This window comes from Heliangelus exortis, chromosome 3 (genome assembly GCF_036169615.1).
Source record: "Heliangelus exortis chromosome 3, bHelExo1.hap1, whole genome shotgun sequence".
Taxonomy (NCBI): Eukaryota; Metazoa; Chordata; class Aves; order Apodiformes; family Trochilidae; genus Heliangelus; species Heliangelus exortis.
Genome location: NC_092424.1, coordinates 85394247 through 85414058, shown reverse-complemented (window position 1 = coordinate 85414058; position 19812 = coordinate 85394247). Strand labels below are relative to the sequence as shown.

The following is a 19812-nucleotide window of genomic DNA, read 5'->3' as shown; positions in this document are numbered from 1 at the left end:
GTAGGTTGGGGAGCAGAAAGAAAAGATAAAGTAGTATGTAAGATACAGTAGTATCTGTGAATGCTTTCATATTCTTGGTTTTATTGTTCTTTCATGACATTATTAAGATATATGGTTTTTTTTAAGGGAGGGGAGAGGGCATATATGCTTGGGAAAATCTATAAGAGGTTTATAATGATTCGAATGCATGATCACTATTAGAAGGCATGTGTGCATTTCAAGATATCTCTTGTATTTGTCTCATGATGTGTTCTTGTAGGGCACTATCTCAGGGTGATATTAAAGACAGTAAATAGACCTATGTGTGTATATAAAACTGTAGAATTTTGTTTTATTCATTGCCTTTGTCAAGTATTTGAAAGTCAGACTTTTCTGCATTAAAGGTGATCACTAGATGTCACAAGAAAAGAAACTCCTGAGGCAGATGGATAGAGGCTTTGGAGTCCCTCAGCTCTGCTCCCACATCTGAGGTGGGAACTGCATATTCTGACACTGGGCCCCTATGAGTTTTGGGTATGAGAAACAGATACTTTTGTGGAGTAGAGTACCCATACTATGCAGAGCAGCACTCCTCAGCTTTAACCCATGTGCACTTTATTCATACAGTTCTCAGCTGGATTGTGAGATAAGCAAAAAACATCTGCTCAGGCAGTGCACACTAATCAGTGCCATGAGACTGAGGGCTCAATAGGCAGCTTTTTGCAACTCCCTGAAGTTCTGGGTCACTCAGCTGACATTGTTTCTTGCCTGTTGTGCTCTGGAGTTCTATCATAGCAAGTTTAAGTTTTCATCAAAACAAATGGGATGTCAGGTAATTTGATACTCCGTTCTGGCTCAGGTTTTATTTAAAATACAGTATAACAGTGCCTTGAACTTACAAATAAAACTGAATCAGAACTGAACTCAAATGAAAATTTAAATAGATGTAGATTTTCAAGACTTTTTGATGTTTGCCACTTCTGCACACACTGAAACTTGTCAGCATACCCAGATAGGTTCAGTTATCTCCCATAGGGCTGATGTTATGGATTTCCTAGTAGTGGAATCATCATCATCTTTAAGCAGAGACTGCATGTGGAAGGGCAAAACAGCCCTCTGGGAGTGGGAATTGAACTGAATGCTTAGGAATAAATCCAGTTATGCTGCTGCAGGCTTTTTTCCACAGAAAAGCTGATCTGAAATCAGTCATGCAAAGTTGATTAATCTGTTCCTATTACCCAGTTTCAAATCCCAAAGCCAAGGAAGTCATAGGGAAGGGCTATTCCTACAGGCCACTGAAACATACTTAGGAAGCAATTATTTTTGCCAGTGAGAAAATTTCTTCTTTTTATTAAAACAAAGCAAATGTACTATTTACATTTTGACTTCTATTCAAATGTTTAAAATTCTAACCTATCGGCATCCTTTTTCTTTAAAAAGAAGAAAAAAAAACCACAGCAATGATATTAACTTAAGGCGTACTGTCCGACATCAGTTATCTGTGCTGTGGTGGACCTAATCTTGCTTTGACCTAGAAGGTTGTTCTAAGGATTAGAGCAGACTGCAAGAATTTTTCTGGCAATGCTTATACAAAGAATATTGTCACTGTTAAACCCTGTGTTTAGGTACATGGGTTGTTTAAGGTTTATATATATATGTATATATGAAACACTTTTAAAGTAATAGAAAATGCAATTTAATAGTGGTTGACCTTTTGGTTGGTATGTATGATACTGCAGTTATAATTTCTAGAATTAAATCTGAATTTTTAAAAATTAAATTAATCTGAATTTTAATTCATCTGAGATGAATCTGACTTGTAGGCACAACTGGAAGTTAAGCAATGTTTATGTCGTCTTAGGCAAAGGAAAAGTAAAGGAGGGAATGTGAATTAAGGTGTAAAAGGTGTTCTGGATACAGACGTAGAAAAAAGTAGTGACATATAGAGTAGTTCTATAGGTCATATAGAGCAGGACTGCTCAGTGGATAGGGACATGGTTGGATGGAGGGTTGTGGTCAAAGTCTCTATGTTTAAATGGAGATTGGTGACAAGTGGTGTCCCTCAGGGGTCTGTGCTGGGACCAGTACTGTTTATATCTTCAGCAGTAGCATAGACAGTAGGATTCAGTTCAGCCTCATCAGGTTTGCAGATGACACCAAGCTGTGAGGTGTGGTTGGTATGCCTGAGGGACCAGATGCCATCCAAAGGGACCTGGACTGGTTTTAGAAGAAAACCCATGTGAAGCTCAGGAGGTTCAAAAAGGGCAAGTGCAAGTTGCACTTGGGTTGGGGAAATCCCTGATACCAATATAGGTTGGGGGATGAAAGGATTAAGGACTTATGGGTGTCATGATCTGGCAATGTGTGCTTGCAGCCCAGAAAGCCAACTGTATCCTGGGTAGCATTAAAGGAAGTATGATCACCAGATCAAGGGAGGTGATTCTCCCTCTCTACTCCACTCTGGTAAGACCCTACTTGCAGTACTGTGTCCAGTCCTGGGGTCCTCAGCACAGGAAATACATGGGCCTGTTGGAATGGGTCCAGAGGAGGGCAACAGTGATGATCAGTGAGATGGAACACCTCTTCTATGAAGATGGGCTGAAAGAGTTGAGCTTGTTCATCGTGGAGAAGAGAAGGCTTCAGGGAGACCTTATTACAGCATTTTAGTATTTACAGGGGCTAATGAGAAAGATGGGGAAAAACTTTTTAGTAGGAACTGTAGCTACAGGACATGGGGAAATGGTTTTAAACTAGAAGAATGTAGATTTAATTAGCTATTAAGAATAAATTATTTCCTACAAGGATGGTGAGACAATGGAGCAGGTTGCCTAGAGAATTGGTAGATGCCCCATCCCTGGAAACATTCAAGGTCAAGTTGGATGGGGCCCTGAGCAACCCAGTTTAGTTTAAGATGTTCCTTCTTACAGCAGGATGTTGAACTAGGTGACCTTTAAAGAGCCCTTTCAACCTGAACCATTTTATGATTCTATAATTCTTGTCTCTTTCCAATTTCACTGTCATAATCTTCCTCAGAGGAGTGAAGAACAACTCAGTCAGCAGTGGAGAGCAGGAAAATAGAACATTGGATGCAGCACAGTACATTGGTGGTGGGACTCGGAAATTATGGATACAGGAGCAATAGATAGTGGGTTGTTTCTTTACTGGATCTTGCATACCTGTGTGCCTGAGGAGGTGTCTGTCATTTGGCCGTGCAGCAATGCTCTTCTGTCTTCCAGTCTGCTGCAAAAACCTGGGTGACATTCTGTAAAACTCCCCTAGATGACTTTTAGGAACAATGTGGTAAAGCCACATCACTTGTCTGTGATGCCAGTGGGGGGGGCATATTGTAGGTTTCTCCCAATGTGTGTGTTTACACCGTTTTTCTGACAAATTACAAGTGACTTCTTCCACTTTGATGGGCTTAGGTCAAGATTTGAACTGAACTGTGGAGTAATGACAGGATGATGTTGATTTAGGCCAAGCTAAATTTAAATTAAAGGCCAAACTTATTAGCTCCAGCATGTCCCTCTGTTGATGTGACTACATTATTTCTGCTGGTGCTTTATGAGCTGGCAAGTGATTTAAACAGGATAAATTCATGCCTGAACAGGAAGAAACACTGATGAGCTCTAACAAGTGTTTGAAAGCAGATATTCATTTTAGGGGCTATGTGTGTTTTTCACCACAGCCATCTCAGTTCTTAACCTCTAGTATTTTTCAGTAGTTATGAGAAATGACAGGGCAAGTGATGTCAAGCTGCTGAAAAGGAAACCTCTTCTGTATGTGTGGATATATGTATTTGTATATTAAAGGCTTTCTCATGTAAATGGTAAATGCTCAAGAATTATTTTTGCAAAGTTGTAATTAGTTTGCCAAAGACTCTGACAAGTGCTTAGTCTTCTTCACTGGGGAATACTTTACTGAAGAGAAAATTCATTTGTTTTATGAGTGCACAGTGTTTTAACTAGTCCAGTGTCAGCCATACTCTGCATTTAAGCCTATCAGAAGCAGGTATGTTTCCTCCACTGAGTTTAATCCTGAGTGCATAGCCAAAGGTTACATTCAAATTTTCTATGATCCCAGGAGAACATTTTGTGGTCTGGTGTGCTGGTAGCTGAGTAAAGGAAAGTCTTGATTCTTCCCCATAAATTTTTGCTTGGATACTTCTTTGCATATCTAATATTTCATCATCAGTTAAATTTTAGTCATTTGACCATCACTTGAGTGAAATAGTAATGGCAGTTTTCCACCTGCCTTGTAGTTCACCAGTCAGTCCATATGTCTCCAAGGAGATTTTGGGACACTTGGTCAAACACCTTGCTACAGTTATGTTAAATATTTGCTGCTCTCCCCTTGTCTGCAGCTGCAGACATCATATTGTTCAGGCATGATTTGCCTTTGGTAAAGCTATGCTCTTTGTTAGTTCCCAGTCACATCCTTGGCCTTCATGGTCTCAGGACTACCTTCCAGAAAGATTTGCTCCACAACCTTCCCAGGAAGTCAGGTTAGTCTTCCCACTCTGTAGTTTCCCAGGCCCTTTTTCTTGCCCTCTCTGAAGAGAGGTGTGACCTTTGCTTGTCCAGTCACTGAGGATCTCCCACAATAGTCAGGACCTTTTCAAAGTGGGTCAGAAAAGTCTGCAGTACAAAATGTCACATGCAGTATCTAATATTAAATCTGACTTCTGCCATTGTATTAGAATCTCTTCTCCATTTAAACTTGTCTTTGAGATCTGGAGACCATAACGTGGATCTTTTTTTTTCTCTCACTTCCTACATTAACTTCCAGTTTAAAGCATAGGTTCTCTTCCCTGAGTTGCTCTTTTTATGGTAGTGCATTAAGATTGGGATCACTCTCTGGCTTCTTTAAAAAAAAATGTTAAATTATTAGGGTTGGGTACCTGTGTGAGATTTGTCTCTTTTTTTTCTACTTATCTGAGAAAGTTTTGTAAATTCAGGGGTATCATACATGGATTAAAATGTGGAACAATTGTTAACAGAAGATTGAGCTAAAATAATGTAGTCAAAGTCTAAGTATCAGATACCCAGTGTAGTGTGCCTCATAGTGACAGCGAAATAATCTTTTAAGGGTAGCAACTTGTTGAGATTACATAGGCAATGTTATACAAAGTAAAGGTTGAGAGCATGCTATAACTTAATTATGCGTTTTTACTACAACAACAGAATGGTAAACAGATTTCCAGTTAGTTTTCAATAGCCTTACTACTATTAATTGGTATAAAAATAAATAAACCAACTATCAGTGCTTGACCCCCATACTGTCAAATGATCTTTGAGGCAGCCAGCAAGGGTCTGATTTGGGCTGGGAGGAATGAAGAGGACTCTTCAGGATGTGCAGTGCACACTGCAGGTGCTGGCACTGTCCTTTCTGCAAAATGCCCTCTCTAACCTCAGAATATTTTTCTGTTGCTCCTGTCTTTTTGTCAAATACTTGCAGACATCTCTGCCATCTAAATCTGAAGCTGTTAGATAGGACTACTTAGGCAGGGCTTGGGCAGATCTCATGGCTAGTGAGAGCAGTGGGTAAAATCAGTGTTGAGGACTGCCTGATGCAGGGATGGCTGAGCAGAGAGCTTGTGTATATTTGCCACGAGAGACAGTGAAACTTCAACACCACTGTGCAGCTCAAGCAATCTTTCTAAATACATTTGGGACAATTTTTTTCACAAATGTGTACATTCTATGAGAATGACAGGAACACTTAATAAAGTGAGAAAAAGGATCCTATACAGAACAGTCATTAAAATTTGAGGTAAACGTTTTTCATGTATTGAGTTGGGTTGTAGCAAAATTGCCTACCTTGTTTAGTATGTCCTTCAAGGGGAGGAGGGCATTCAGGATCCGAGGAATGTATGTTCTGAAAAATGAAGCAAAGCTCTCAACAGCAACCATTGCAGAGTGGGAGGACATTCTTAAATATGGAAGGATCAGCAGGAGAGAGAGAGGATGTGCTGTAGGAGTGTAAGGGACTGGATGTAGTCTGTCTTTTGTTCCCTTTACAAGAGATGTCCTCTGGCCTTAGGAGTGTAAGAGAAAGCTGAGTGTAAGTTTTCTGGTCTGTAGATGTCCAGATGAGCAACATCTCTTGCAGTATATGAAGGCCAGGCATTGTCTCCTTCTCAAGAACCATCTCCTAAAGAGGATATTTCAGTGACAAAAAGCAGATACTATGCTACTGGGGGCACTGGAAGTCAGCAGTAGCTGGGAATAACAGCTTTGGCTTCTGCTGTTGACTGACAGGGGAGATAATGTGTGAGAGGCACCATACAGTATCATGGGTTTGATGATGTGATCTAGAAGTACAGGAGAACAAAATGATTAAAAGTATATTTTCATTATTACCAATTTTTCTATGTATTACTAAAGTTGAAAGAGCTGTGAGATCTCATTAGCTTAATTATTTCTATTTTTTCCTTATAAGCTTCTCTTTGACTGAAAATTTGAATGGGTTAGTTATTCTTTGTTTTCTTACATTTTAGTTTCCAAACAGGCTGGGTTGTTGTATTTCTGAATCCCTGCAGTATCTATATATACAGAGAAACAGATTTTTACAGAGAGACTCTCTCTGCCAAAGAAATAGTTTTATTGTTGTAGAGTTGATATGATTAAATTAGATTGAATTCTTTAGAAGACATTATTAGCTGTAATTCTCTAATCATCTGGCTTTCCTAAATATGCTGGTATACAGGTTCTGCTTCTCTTATCTTGAATATGTGATCTGCAATACAAAATGGTATTTCCAGTTCTTTATTTAGATTGTATTTTTCTTTAAGTTATGTAAGAAAAGTGTTAGGTAATCCTGTTATTTGTAAAAACTGGTAAATTTTTTCAAGGGCCACTGTGTTTTTAGTGTACTAAAAGTGAATCTACAGCTTGGGAAGTTTTACATAACTTAAACCAGCCAAATTTGCTTTACACCACTGCTTCATTTATGCAGTTCATTAAAACCCGTTCAGCTACCACTGCTGAATATAAATAATAACTGCAGCAGGAGTATTGATTACCTGAGCTTGTGTCTACTGCTGCTTAAAGCACTAGGAAACTTCTTTCCCATTCTGTCCAGAGAGGAAAGAGTTAGTTTTTTTTCCCCCCCTATTTTGCTTCCTAAAGCTCGTTAATTCTGGATTCCCAAAATCTTTAACTCCTTCTAAAACTGAAACTCCTTGCCATTGCAGTGAGCATGTATGAACTAATGCAGTAATTGATGCTTGCACTACACTGCAGAGATTTGTTTTGATGACAAGATCTCCTGTAGCCCTGTTTGGTGTCACCGGTGCTGAGTGTTCAAAGCTGCAGAACAATTTGGCTTAGAATCAGGACGCAAGGACCTTAGGGACTTCTTCTATATCATCTCCTTTACACTGAAGTGGATTTTTCTTGCATTAGGGGTTCGCTGCTACTGCAGGCTGGAATTCAGAAGCCTAATAGATGCCAGTTGTTCCTTTTTAACCATCCTCTTGCTGGTTCTGCTATGTTTGCTGGGTTTCTTCAGTTTCTGCTCCATACGTTGCATTCAGGGACAGGTAAATGAGTGGGTATACAGTGCTGAGGTTTTAGATATGATTTTATATATTTAAAAAGCCCTATGTTTTATAAACAGATTTATTTAACTGTGCTGTTTAAGTGGATATAATGTGTCCTCTGAATGTAAAGTAGTAATTGTAACAAATATTCAGCTTAAGCAGGGAATAAGGAACCATTTTGCTTGTGTGTCTGTGTTTCAGTGATGTTTATACTTTGAAAGCTCATGTGTCAAATGTAATTTGACATTAGTGATGCTATGTGGCAAAAGTTTTTAAACAATCTGGTTTTGAGAGCACACACCCAAATTTAAATATATTTATGAAAAATAATATTCTGATTGCATTATGATTATTTTGCATATTGGTGATGTCATGGATAAAGAATTTAGAAATTCACTTCAGGGAACAAATTAACACTTCTGTGCATTATTTCTGTTTGGCAGAAGATAATTGATGTGTCTTCAGTCCCCTGAACTGTGCTATTGTTACTAGCTTTAACAAGTTCAATATGATTCTGTTAAGTTTTATTTTTGCATATTGTTTTGGCCAAAAAATCATCAAAGCATGTACACAGGACAGGAATGTTTGTTTAGGGTAATATAGTTACAATTATAATAATAAGATATAGTTTATAATAAATGCTTAGTTGTGTTTATTTTGCATGTTATCTCTGCATCATCATACTGATGCATTGCACTTTCTGAATCAGGGAAGGACATCAGCCCTCTCCTTGGGGGGAAGGGTGGGGAAATATCTGTATTTGGAACAAGGTCCTCAGTTGAATCACTGAAAGATCACAGGGGAAGAGAAAGGACTGATTGCAAATTCATTGGGGATTATGCAATGTGTTGAGAATAACAAAGATCTTTAAAATCTTACATCTAAGGAGCTGATAAAACTGTGAAATTAATTTTCAAAGAGTATTTTTTCATTAGAAGAACCATTTCTAAAACTGAATGACAGAATAAATAATGAAATGGGTTTTATCCTCTCAAATATTGCTGCTGTGTGAGTTAGTATATATTAAGAAATCCATGTGCAAAATTCATTTGTTTTAACAGAGTTTGGAGGAGAATGAAAGTATACTGAGGACAGAATTGGGAGAGATGTGTTGGAGAATATAGGGAATATAGCAGGAATATTAGGAAAACAAGATGCTGTTAAGGTTGGGAAGAGACAATGGTCAGCCTTAGCCCTGGATGGAGTTTAAAGGATAAATCTGGATAAAACCTTTAAGATCAAAGCCTTTAATTCTCTCTCATAGTAAATAAGTTTGTGTATAGCTGCATAAAGAAGGTAAAACTCCTGTTTCTTCTGCAGGGTATTCACTGTGTTCAGCAACTGTAAACTGCCTTCCAGAGACCTCTTGCACATCTTGGCATAAGTAGATGGTGAAGTAGGGCTGGAATGGAGAAGTACAGAACTGTGCCACCCTGCTTTGCAGAGATTCAAGGCTGTGCTGTGGATACCAGCATGCAGCAGCATGTGTCCAGCATTTGGAATAGCATGGAACTGGGAGTACTAAAAGCTATTTTAAGATCCCACTAGCCCCACTTTCTGTGGTCCTGTTTTAGTCTCTTGGGAGTGACTTTTTTGTGGAATAGACTATAGAATTTTAAAAAACAATATAGTCAGACCATCTATATTTCTCTGGCTAGTAAATCTAACTCATCTCTCTTGCATTACTACACGTAGATTGAGGTAAATATTCCTCCTGAAAATTTAACTACATACAAAGAGAGACCCGAAGGTCACTGTCATGTCAGGCTGCTGGTTAGGTGCAAAGGTTCCCTGAAGACCAATCATTAGGCAGAGTAGACCAAATCAGAAAACTCCAACAACAAAACTTTGATTTTCCACCAGTTTGGGTGTGTTTGGTGACAAGTAGTTGCCAGGGCACCTGATCCAGGCCTTTTGCCAACTCTTCTAACTCCGTAAGTTCAAGGGTAGTGGTTTTCAGTCAGGCTTGTATGATGTATCTTCTTTATAGATAGATCTTCTCTTACCACTGTGGTAGACTATATCTACCTCATGGTCTTCTATAGAGCCAGTCATTAATTAGTTAACTTCCTCTCTGGTTTATCCTGGTCTGAGTGTGTAGCCATATCCTTTCCCACTCTGAAATGAGTCCTTTTTTTCCATTTCATTTTTCAAATTTGTCAGCATATCTTTGAAGTCCAGTCCTGGTTTCTTATAACTAAGTAATCAATCATTTCTTTCTCCTTGGAGTCAAGTCACCTAAAGATCTTAAGTTTCTGTTCTATCATCTATAATGGTAATGTGAGCCTTGATTATTACAGTATTCCAGACAAACATCACAGATTCTGCTTAAGGAATGCTTAGAGGTTTTTAAATCCATTTCAATTGTTTAGAATATGCTTTTCTAAGTAGCTTTTCAACTTATCCTAGTTTTATTTATACACTTTCTGGTGTAACTCTTAACATGGTGTGCTCATAAACAAAATTCCTGCTCAACTGAACATATTTGACATCTGCTGCTTGTTACCTGTTGTCGTGTAGTGGTAGGAAATTAAGTCGGATTAATTTATGATTGACATTTCATTTTTTAGCTCTCATTTTTTCTACCTATTTCAAAGGTAATTTGTTTTGTTTTAGCAGTTTTATTGAAATTGATAGTAATCTGATTGGTCCATAATTTCTAGCCTCTCTTCCCCTCCTTTCTCCTTTGAAAATATGCACTGTGTTTGCCCTTTCCCAGTGCTGTGGAACATCATGCATAGTCCACTTATTCTCAAGAAATAGTTGTTCCCAGCAGTCATATTTCAGCTTCAGTCAGGTCTCATCATTCCAGGATGAAGTGAATTACCCTCATGCATTTAGCTGGAAAGTGTTGATGAACTCTTCAACATTTTCAGTGTTTAAGTGCAGGAACTAAACAGTGTTGGCTCAGGGAGTCTCATGAGCAGATTCCTTAAGGAGATTCAGGGAACTTATAGCGGCTTCCTTTTTACAATTTTTGCATCCATATCAAAAGTTTCAGAGATACCTACAAATACTCAGTTTGTTACTTGACTGGATAGGTTGTGATTTTGGCTTCAGCCTTCCATTGGCATGATTAGTAATCTTTACTTCCAGAAATGTGTAAAGACTTCTGATAAAACTGAGCAAATTCAAATAAGAAGTCCACCTTGTGAACATAAAAATGGTCCCCGTTGTTTTTTACTTTGGAAGGTCTTTTGCAAGTTTATCTTTTGAGAAAACTTCTTGAGCCTTCAATGAACAGAATGCAATACTTTCTTATAAAAGAGATTGTATATGTAAACTGTACTCATTTTAAAAAAATCATAATCCGTAAAATAAAGTCTTTGCTAAATAAATATCTTGACATAAAACTCATGATACGTTTTAAAATTTTCCAAAGAAAATTCACCAGATAAAAGGAACTTACTGAAAGAAATTTTAGTAATCATCCACTGATAAATTATTCTTTTGCAAAATCAAAAATAAATGTGAATTTACAAACTCTTGTAAAGAAACAACTTTGCAGTAGTAACTAAGGGAGAAGTCATAGATTTAGTTTAATGTTAGTCTTTTTAACAATCAAAGCAGAATCCCAGAATTGCTTGGGTTGGAAGGGTTATTAAAGGTCATAGATGACCAACCCATGCAGCAAGTGGGAACATCTTCAACTAGGCCAGATTGCTCAAAGCCAAGTCCAACCTGACCCTGAATGTTTCCAGGGATGGGGCATCTACCACTTTTCTGGTTTCAACCTGTTTCAATATTTCGCTACCCTCATCCTGAAGAATTTCTTCCCAATATCTTATCTAAATCTACCCTCTTCTAGTTCAAAACCAGTCACTTATCCTATCACACTAGGCCCTGCTAAAAACATTGTCCCCACCTTTCTTAAAAGCTTCCTTTAATTACTGAAAGGCTTCAATAAGGTCTCCCTGGAACCTTTTCCAGGCTGAACCACCCCAATTCTCTCAGCCTGTCTCCACAGGAGAGTTTTTCTCACCCTCTGGTCATTTTGTGTTTCTTGTGCTGAGGAAGTAGTGTGTATATATACATATTTATATATACACACACACACACACACACACTATATATATATATATGTGCTCACACTGAAATAGTGTTTCATGAGTTCACTAATTCCTTGCCTAATCTGGATTTCTGGTTTGCAAATACTAAGTAGCATTGCAACCTGTACTGTACTTAGAATGTCCCTACCTCTTTAAAAGATATTTTTAAACGAAGTTTGTTTTTTTTTTTTAAACAAAATGCTGAAGTTTTAATTTTATCTGAGTTGGAGTGTGCATTGTCCTTATCTTCTAGAGAGAATTGTAAGGAATAAGCATTTCTTTTCAGCATGTGGTGGATAAGCCCAGGTTGCCAGTTACCTAGATCTAAAAGCTGAGTCATTGGTAAAGCACCACTGACACTTTTTCATGATTTTCTGTTACTTGGAAATTTACCTAGGATATAGAAAGGCAGTTTTGTGTCTCATTGCTATGTTAAATATTTATTTAAATAATTTTAAGTGAGGGAAAATCTGAGAGACTGGCTCTAGCTTTGGGAGTTACAGGGGTCACCAGGCACGTGTGCCAGGTCTGCACTCCAAATTTGAGTATTAGATACATGTAAATTGTCACCCATATGGAGTATTAGTCTTAATTTGAACTCTGGAATCTTCCAATAAGTTAGTGTTCAGTGTTTAGAACATGTGCCAGCAAGGCACTCAAGTCCAGTGCAATTACATGTTTTCTGAACAAAATAAAACCTAAACATCCCAGCCACGAGAGACATTCTTCTGGCATAGCACGAGCCAGCGTGCCCTGGGACTGCATAAATGGTAAAACACAGACCTCATTCTGCAAGGGTTTAAGTTCTGAACTGTTGGTATCTGAAGTGGGTTGAGTTGAGAGAAAGGAGATAATGAGCATTTTTGTGAAGCTTTCTAAATAAATTGTCAATAGGTTCCCTGGGAATTCTCTCCTTGCCTCTTAGAGGCAAGGGCTGCCTATCAAGCCAGGCCACTTGTGTGTTTTCTCTTTGTGTGTTTAGTTAGCAGCTAGACTATAATGATCTAAGCATACATTTTTTATTTGACATGATAAAATTATTTGGGATGGCGTACAAGTACTTTTTTGCTTAACGTTATGACCTGTCACATCTGTAACAGCAGTCATGTGTTTTTGATGGCAATTAAAGTATGCTGAAGCCATTTGCCAATAGCATGTAGAGAGGTCTTCTAACTCCTGAAAATGCAGGCTATGATGGAGGAAGTCAGTCAAGTTGATACATGGAGTTTCTTTTCATTTGGTGTCACTTTATGTAGGTTGTCATGTGGCTTCTATTGATTTTTACCTTGGGAAACAATCACTCCGTTTCCCTGAGATTCTGAGCTTGTTCCTTCTGTGGAAGCAGTAACAGAGGATGCTCCAGGGTTTTGATAAGCTTTATTATCTGTTTAATGCATGCTATATTTGACCTTAAAAATTAACAAAGGTAAGTACATAAATGGCTATTGTATGTGTTAATTAGTGAGATCTGGTCTGACTGTAGGGGATGCTGGTTTGTCCCTTTATTGGAGATGCGGCTTCTGAAAAAAACTTTCTACATTTCCTAGTTATGTGAAAAATTGCTTTATTAATCAGAAGCTACAAGTTAGGCTCATTAAAGTGCCTAATATGGACTGACTGAGTCTTATCATTGGACTGTCTGCTTCTCATCTTAAGTAACTGCTGCAAATCCAGCACATCTGGATTTGAGCAAAACACCAGTAGTCTCCAAATACAGTCTGGATGGATTTGGGAACAACTTGGGGTATTTTATCTCTAGTATTCAAGACTCTGGAAATCATCACGACTGGCCATGCAAAATAACAGAATTCTTGTAGTTTGTGCTTGTTTTCACTTTGCCAGAGACCAGGCTGTTGTTTCCAGCACTTCTCAGCTTTGCAGGATTTCATTCAAAATCACAGTATCCCAGCATTAGCTTTGGGTATGGGTGGTGCTGCTGAAGATGAAGTATTTTAGAGAAAGTATTTTTTGGTGAGGTGAATTTTGGTTTCCCTGTAATTGGAAGGCACACATGATGTGGATATAAAACCAGGGACAGTTTATCTTATTCCCCATCTTGAAATTTGGTTGAAGACTGCAAAAGACCTCTCATGGAACAAACCTCTAAATGCTTGTGTCTTGTAAGGTATTCTTCTGTGTCCAAGACAGAAGTAAATTATTAACAGGAAAAATATTTCATTGTGGGCAGGATACATCGTTTGCTTAATTTCTCTAGGAAGAAAGGTTTTGTAAATATATATTTGTTTTACTCCATTTGTCTTAAGTAAATCATGCATTATAACTGCAAATGCATTTTTAATAATATACTGTAACTTGAAATACGTTGTTTCTGTTTTAGAAATATATAAGTAATGTACAAAAATAATGATACAGTATATCTTCTCAGGGACTTATTATTTTGAAGATTTTAATGTTTTTAAATTTAAAGTATTATTTAAACTAAATTTAAGCCTGTAAATCAGTACTTTACTCATTACAAGATTGTTTTATGCACTGTATAGTATCTTACATTTGTCTTATTTTGCTACTTATTTTCAGTGACTTAACAGTAGAGAAATTACTCTATGTATTGTTTTGTTTTGTTTTGAGTTCTGGTGAGGGTTTTCTGAGACAATCTGAAAACTCTGAAATTCTGAAACTGCACTTAGACTAATTTTTTTGCAAGTTGCTGTCTATTTCTGGATGTCTATAATAATTATTCAGTGAAAGTATTTTGTGTAAGTAAACAAATAATAAGCTCTGGTCTATAGCAGTGCACAGATGGCATAAAGCAGCAGTGACATAGACATAGGATGGTAAAGGACAAATTATTTTAAAAAATATAGCTATAACTACTAAGTACTTTGCTGCTGCTGTCAAAACACTAGTGTCAGCATTGCTAGCATAAATTACTTTTAATTTTCGTTTGGGGATTTTGTTCCTTCATGGTTTTATTTGTATATTTTATTCTATGGCTGTTTATGTATGTGGATTAACTGGCACTTTCCATTGTAAAACCCATTTTACAGCTGTAGATTCAGCCCAAAGCTTGCATGGCTCTGTCTGTTTCATACTGAATTTCAATGGAAGTTTAAAAATTCATTAATTTTTCAAGAACATGGAGATTTTTTTCTTTTTCTCCCCAATTCATGCATTTCTGCAGTTTTTAAAATAGTCACCAAATTGTAGACATATCACTTTCAGTCAAGAATTTTTATTTGGAAGGTACCTTTATGCATCCCCAGCACACCATCCATGCTCTAGCTTATTACAGCCATGTTTGCAGTCCAGTACCTGCTCTCAGCTTCTGAGAGCAGAGGGCAAAAAGAACCATGGTGGATTTCAGCCATGGTGGATGTAGCTGATGGCTTGGAATTTACTGAAGTGTAGAACAGAGACATGAGAGGTGACAGAAACAGAAAGCTGAAGGTTTATGTGTGGGGAGGAGGAGATTAAGGCTGTAGCTTAGTATCGAGGGGCATGAGGTGAAGGAGGGAGTATAATTCATGACCTAAAGAAAGGACAGCAAAGCCATAAGCAGGAGACAGAAGATGAATGGTGGCAACAAAATGGACAGGGAAGATAGTAAATGGTCACTGGTGAGATGGGAAGTTTAGCAGACAGGAGCAAAGACAGAAGACATATCAGAGGATCTTGCTACAGCAGGAATTCAGTGGGAAAGGATTCTGAATGCGTTGATCAGGTGGTCACAGGTTTGCAATAACCAGAAGTAAGAGCAGCAAAGAAGCCTAAACCCAGAAGCTGAAGCTGGGGAAGGAAGAAAGGAGAGCAGAGAAAAATGGGGACAAGAGCAGAAATTACCTCGAGTGCTTGGACAAACACCACTATATGATGGAGCTGACATTTATTCCTGACTGAATGTTTCTCTATTGCTGAACAAATATCTGTGAAACAAGGAAGCAGAGTGTTTTGTTTTCCCTGTGGCAGTCCAGCTCACACAGCAGAGATGTTTTTTTTGGTGTTACTGTTGAGTCCATTACTGGAAATCAGAGTCCCTGATTACTGCCAGCACTTGGGATGGCAGTCTGGTTTGTCAATTTGTTGTTCTTGTTGCAATTCAGAACTCTCTGAAGATGCAAGGAATGATTCTAAAAATAAAACCAAAAGGTCTTTAATGTGCAGTTAAGTTCTCCAGAATTGCAGCACTGCAGTAGCTAATGCAACTGCAGACTGCCCTGTGTGGTTATGCACATGATAATAACCTGCTTAAAAACAAGCTTGTGCATATGATCATGTGGATGGCAAGCTATTAAAGATTTTATGGAGTATGGAGAGTGGCACAACTTGTATTTCATGATTTGCATCTAAATATTTGTGGGAAAAGAGTAAAAAATAGTAAGTTCTAAATGAAAATTGTTTTTTTTTTTTCCTGGAAGTATGGTTTGTCTGGTTTCCTATTAGATGCCTGTGTGCTATTAAGAGTAGTCATGTAGCAGTCCTATTATAGAGATGTGCTTTCTCTAATAAAATAGTGAAGATTTATTACCTAAAGTGTATGTAATAGATAAAATAGGAGTTTTTTTAGACATTACTGAGGCTACAGAAATTAATGGCAATAAAAGTCTGACTTTATACAGCAATTTTTGCCTGGTATCTTTTCAATGATTGGCAAAGAGTTTGTAGGAATATTGTTTATTAGGAAAGCTTGTGTAAAAAATAATTTTAGGGCGTAATAATTTAAAGACTTGGAAAAAAAATTGACTTTTAAATTTAAAATACAGTATTGTGAAACTAGTCCACTAATGTATTTCAAATGAACAAGTTTCTATGGCAGAGAGAGGCATAAAAATGCCTATAGTACAAGTATGGCTATAAATGTGAGTGAGAGGTGACTGTATTTCCTTAAGGGTTTAAACAGTCCTCTGAACTGATAGCTTTGATTTTGCTTTGCTGGGGATTTTGTTTGTGAGTTTAAAGGTGTTGTAAACTAAATGGAAGAATCGATTGCTTTTTCTCAGGTAAAATTGAAAAATAACTTCTCAGTTATTTGAGATCAAGCTTTAATATACTGTTTCTGCAAGAGAGCATTAAGAAGAGTTCTTATTTCTAATGACACTGTTGCATTTTTTAACACACTGTGGCAATGTCTAAATGGGAGAAATAACACCAAGGTTCAGAGCTCACAAGTATATTCTTTTTAAAAATAGCACTAGCACAGAAACACTTCAGACTTCTCCCTTCTGTAGCATTCTCACACTTATTCTTCTGTCGGATCTATTCTAGCCTGCATTGTTCTCCTATGGCTTTCCCAGTATCAGCTGTACCCTTCCTCATTGTGGAGAAAATTGTGCTTTGAATTGTACTGCCTGATATTCTTCCTCTTGCAATTTGTGCCTCGTCCTTTTCTTGCTTGGAGTGCAGTTACATCAGTCCTCTATCACAGACAGATGCCCATTAAGTTGGTAGTTTTTTGCTGCTGACTCAGCCTCCTACAGCTGTAATATATTAAGTCAAACTGTAGTTTCATTAGCTTTCTATAAGTTCAAATATACTCTGTGATCTTACACTGCTACCTTTTCTCCCAAATCCTGCCTGTAGTTTCCCTCCTTGTGGCCCAGTAGTCTCATGGCTCCCAGACCACCTGTAATCCATGGGTTTATCCTTTATGTACGTAGCACATAAACTTGCCCCAAGTGAAATGAAAGATTTCAACCTTGTATGAGCTGTTGGCACTGTTTGTTCTAGTAGTGTGGCTATTCTACCTGGTCCTCTATTACCCTTTACCAGCTCCTGTGCCTCTGTCTGTACTGTGCCCATTGTCACAGTATTGATCAACTACTTGGCAGATTCCTGAGTGTGGTTTGCTGTTCTGTCCTTAAGGATAGCTAAGTGCCTATTGTGCAGAATATTCTCTCTCATGTCATCGTTAGCTGTGGTCCTGTGTTTATTACAGAATCAGGGCCGGGGAGAGGGGGAGGAGGAGAGCTGTGAATGCCCTGCACTGGGGCCATTCTTGGAAGATGACTGGGAAAAGTCAAAAGCAGCCAGAGTGCACAACTGATTCTGAGGTTGAAAAGCAGAGTTCCAAATAAATGTGCTATGTGGTTTTGCTTTTATATTAGTAGGCTATATGTTTTTCAAATTGATACAGGATTTGAAAAATAAAACTGGTTTTGTATTTCCTTCGTGAAACTATTGCACAAATTCATGCATGCAAAAGTAATCATTCATACCTCTTTCTCTTTTTGAGAGATTACACATTTCTTTCTATTCATATTCTTCCAGGTGACTTGGATTATTACTGGCTGGATCCTGCCACGTGGCACAGCAGGGAAACATCCCCTATTAGTTCGGTAAGAAATATGGAAAAAGAGATTCATAAGTATGAATTAAAATGTTTGCTGATTATTAAAGTTCAGCATAGATATTTTCTTGTAAAAATTGTTTCATACAGTTCATAAGAAAAAATGATTTCGTGGATCATGGAAATAGAAATTGGAAAGAAGATTTTATTAAAATGTATGCTAGTAAAATTACCTGAATTTTAAGGCAAATTTAATTATTTTATAGACATGATAGTAGATTTCACTACACACTACAAATGCAGATGTGAGTGTGATGTGCCTCTGGAAAAGATAGCAGCTTTTTCTACTGAATTGGAATGGGAAAGGATCATTTGGATTTGAATTATATAACAAAACCATCTAGTACAACTGGGTGACAGGTGTATTATCCTAAAGAACAGAATTTATGAATGCACTTTCTGGAGGTCATAGAGTTTAAAAGTAAATATTTACTTGTATTACTAAAAGTAAGTTTTAAATGTGTAATTGTGCTGAGATTTGAATTATATTCTGCCTGCAGACTTAGTGCTGAGTTGTTTTTTTTTTAAGTGTGCATAAATATTTAATGAAGTTAGATTACAACAGATAAAATAACAGAAGCTTGGGTGGCATATGTAACACATCTGAAGGATGTTTGTGTCTACTGTGACATAATGATCCAGAAATTTTGTCAGTTGATAAATGTGCATCTAAATACAGGAACATGGTTCCATTTCTTTAATTCTACTGCTTGCTTTTTTAACAGCACCCAGTAACGTGGCAGCCTTCAAAAGAGGGAGATCGTTTAATTGGGCGTGTTATTCTTAACAAGAGAACAACCATGCCAAAAGAATCAGGTGCATTACTGGGGCTAAAAGTAAGTCTTAAATTGTTTCTCTGATAAATGAAAGAAGCTTCCATTGACTTTAGACCTAGAGATCCAACCCATTGAATCAGAGGATTCTCTTATTATATGGTCATTTGACAAAAATGTATTTCTGATTTTTATTAATTTTTGCAAGTTATACAGACAAATTATCCTTCTATGAAGTCTTTCACATGGCACAGGAGCTGAACTATTTTGATTTTTAAAAGTGTGTTTATTCAGCTTCCTGTTTTCATGACTTATCCTGCACCTTGTAGTGCATTAATGAAGTCCTGCCTTTTCTAACTCTGCTGTATGCATTTCAGTCAAGTAATTAATCTCATAATCCACTTATAGAAATGCCATCCAGATGTGAGTGTTTGCAGTGTCAGTGTTTTAAATACACTCAGCCATTCAGAAAGAAACTTTGTGGAGTGACACTAAATATTTACACAAAAATTTGCAGGAAGAAAAAAAACCTTTTAAAGCATTGTAGAGATTATATTAAGTGAAATTTCAGTTAACCTCATGCCCCCAAATTAAGATCTGTCGAGTTGATTTAAATCCCTAAATTAGTACTTTGTAGCACACCTTTAGATTCATGTCCTTAAATTGCTGAAACACTTAAAAAGAGGGGGCTACTTCTGAAACTGGTGGGGACTAGTGTGCCAGAAAAAGATTTTTTCTCTCCATGTGTATTTTGAATTATATGGAGCTCAAAAGATGATTGAGAGAACTTGGGTGTCTTCATCTCCCCACTGAGAGCAAAAGAAACAATGAGAAATGTGAAACATTCCCAACCACTTAGGACTGAATCTGGCAGAGACAGTGGACTACTCCATGCCTACAGTTGTCTGATAGTTCAGTCTTAGATGATGGAAATGTGAGTTGTCTGTTCTGCTCATTGTGGTGGGAGTTAAATCAGGAAAGAACCTTGTGAGCTTGGTAATGGCATGTCCTGGGTAAGAGCAATTTATCCACCTTGAAGTAGGATAGAATGTTGTGGCAATACAGAAGATAACAGCTTCAGTCTACTGAATGTCTGGTAGTCTGTAGCACAAGGTTGTTTTTTGCTGACAGAAAGCAATATTTTTTAATATGTGAGAAAATTTT

General features: G+C 37.5%; 1 protein-coding gene across 14 annotated transcripts in view; it reads left to right on the top strand.

Moving 5' to 3' along the window:
- Nucleotides 1-19812, top strand: part of RIMS1 (regulating synaptic membrane exocytosis 1) — a 305213-nt gene that overhangs the window by 157131 nt on the left and 128270 nt on the right. For all 14 annotated transcript variants that reach the window (XR_011725375.1, XM_071741578.1, XM_071741571.1 and 11 more), the window contains 2 exons: nucleotides 17797-17864; nucleotides 18601-18711. Coding sequence is in view for 13 of the 14 variants with exons in the window: in XM_071741578.1 (XP_071597679.1) it covers nucleotides 17797-17864; nucleotides 18601-18711 (179 nt within the window). In the remaining variant the exon portion in view is untranslated. The remainder of the gene's footprint in view (nucleotides 1-17796; nucleotides 17865-18600; nucleotides 18712-19812) is intronic.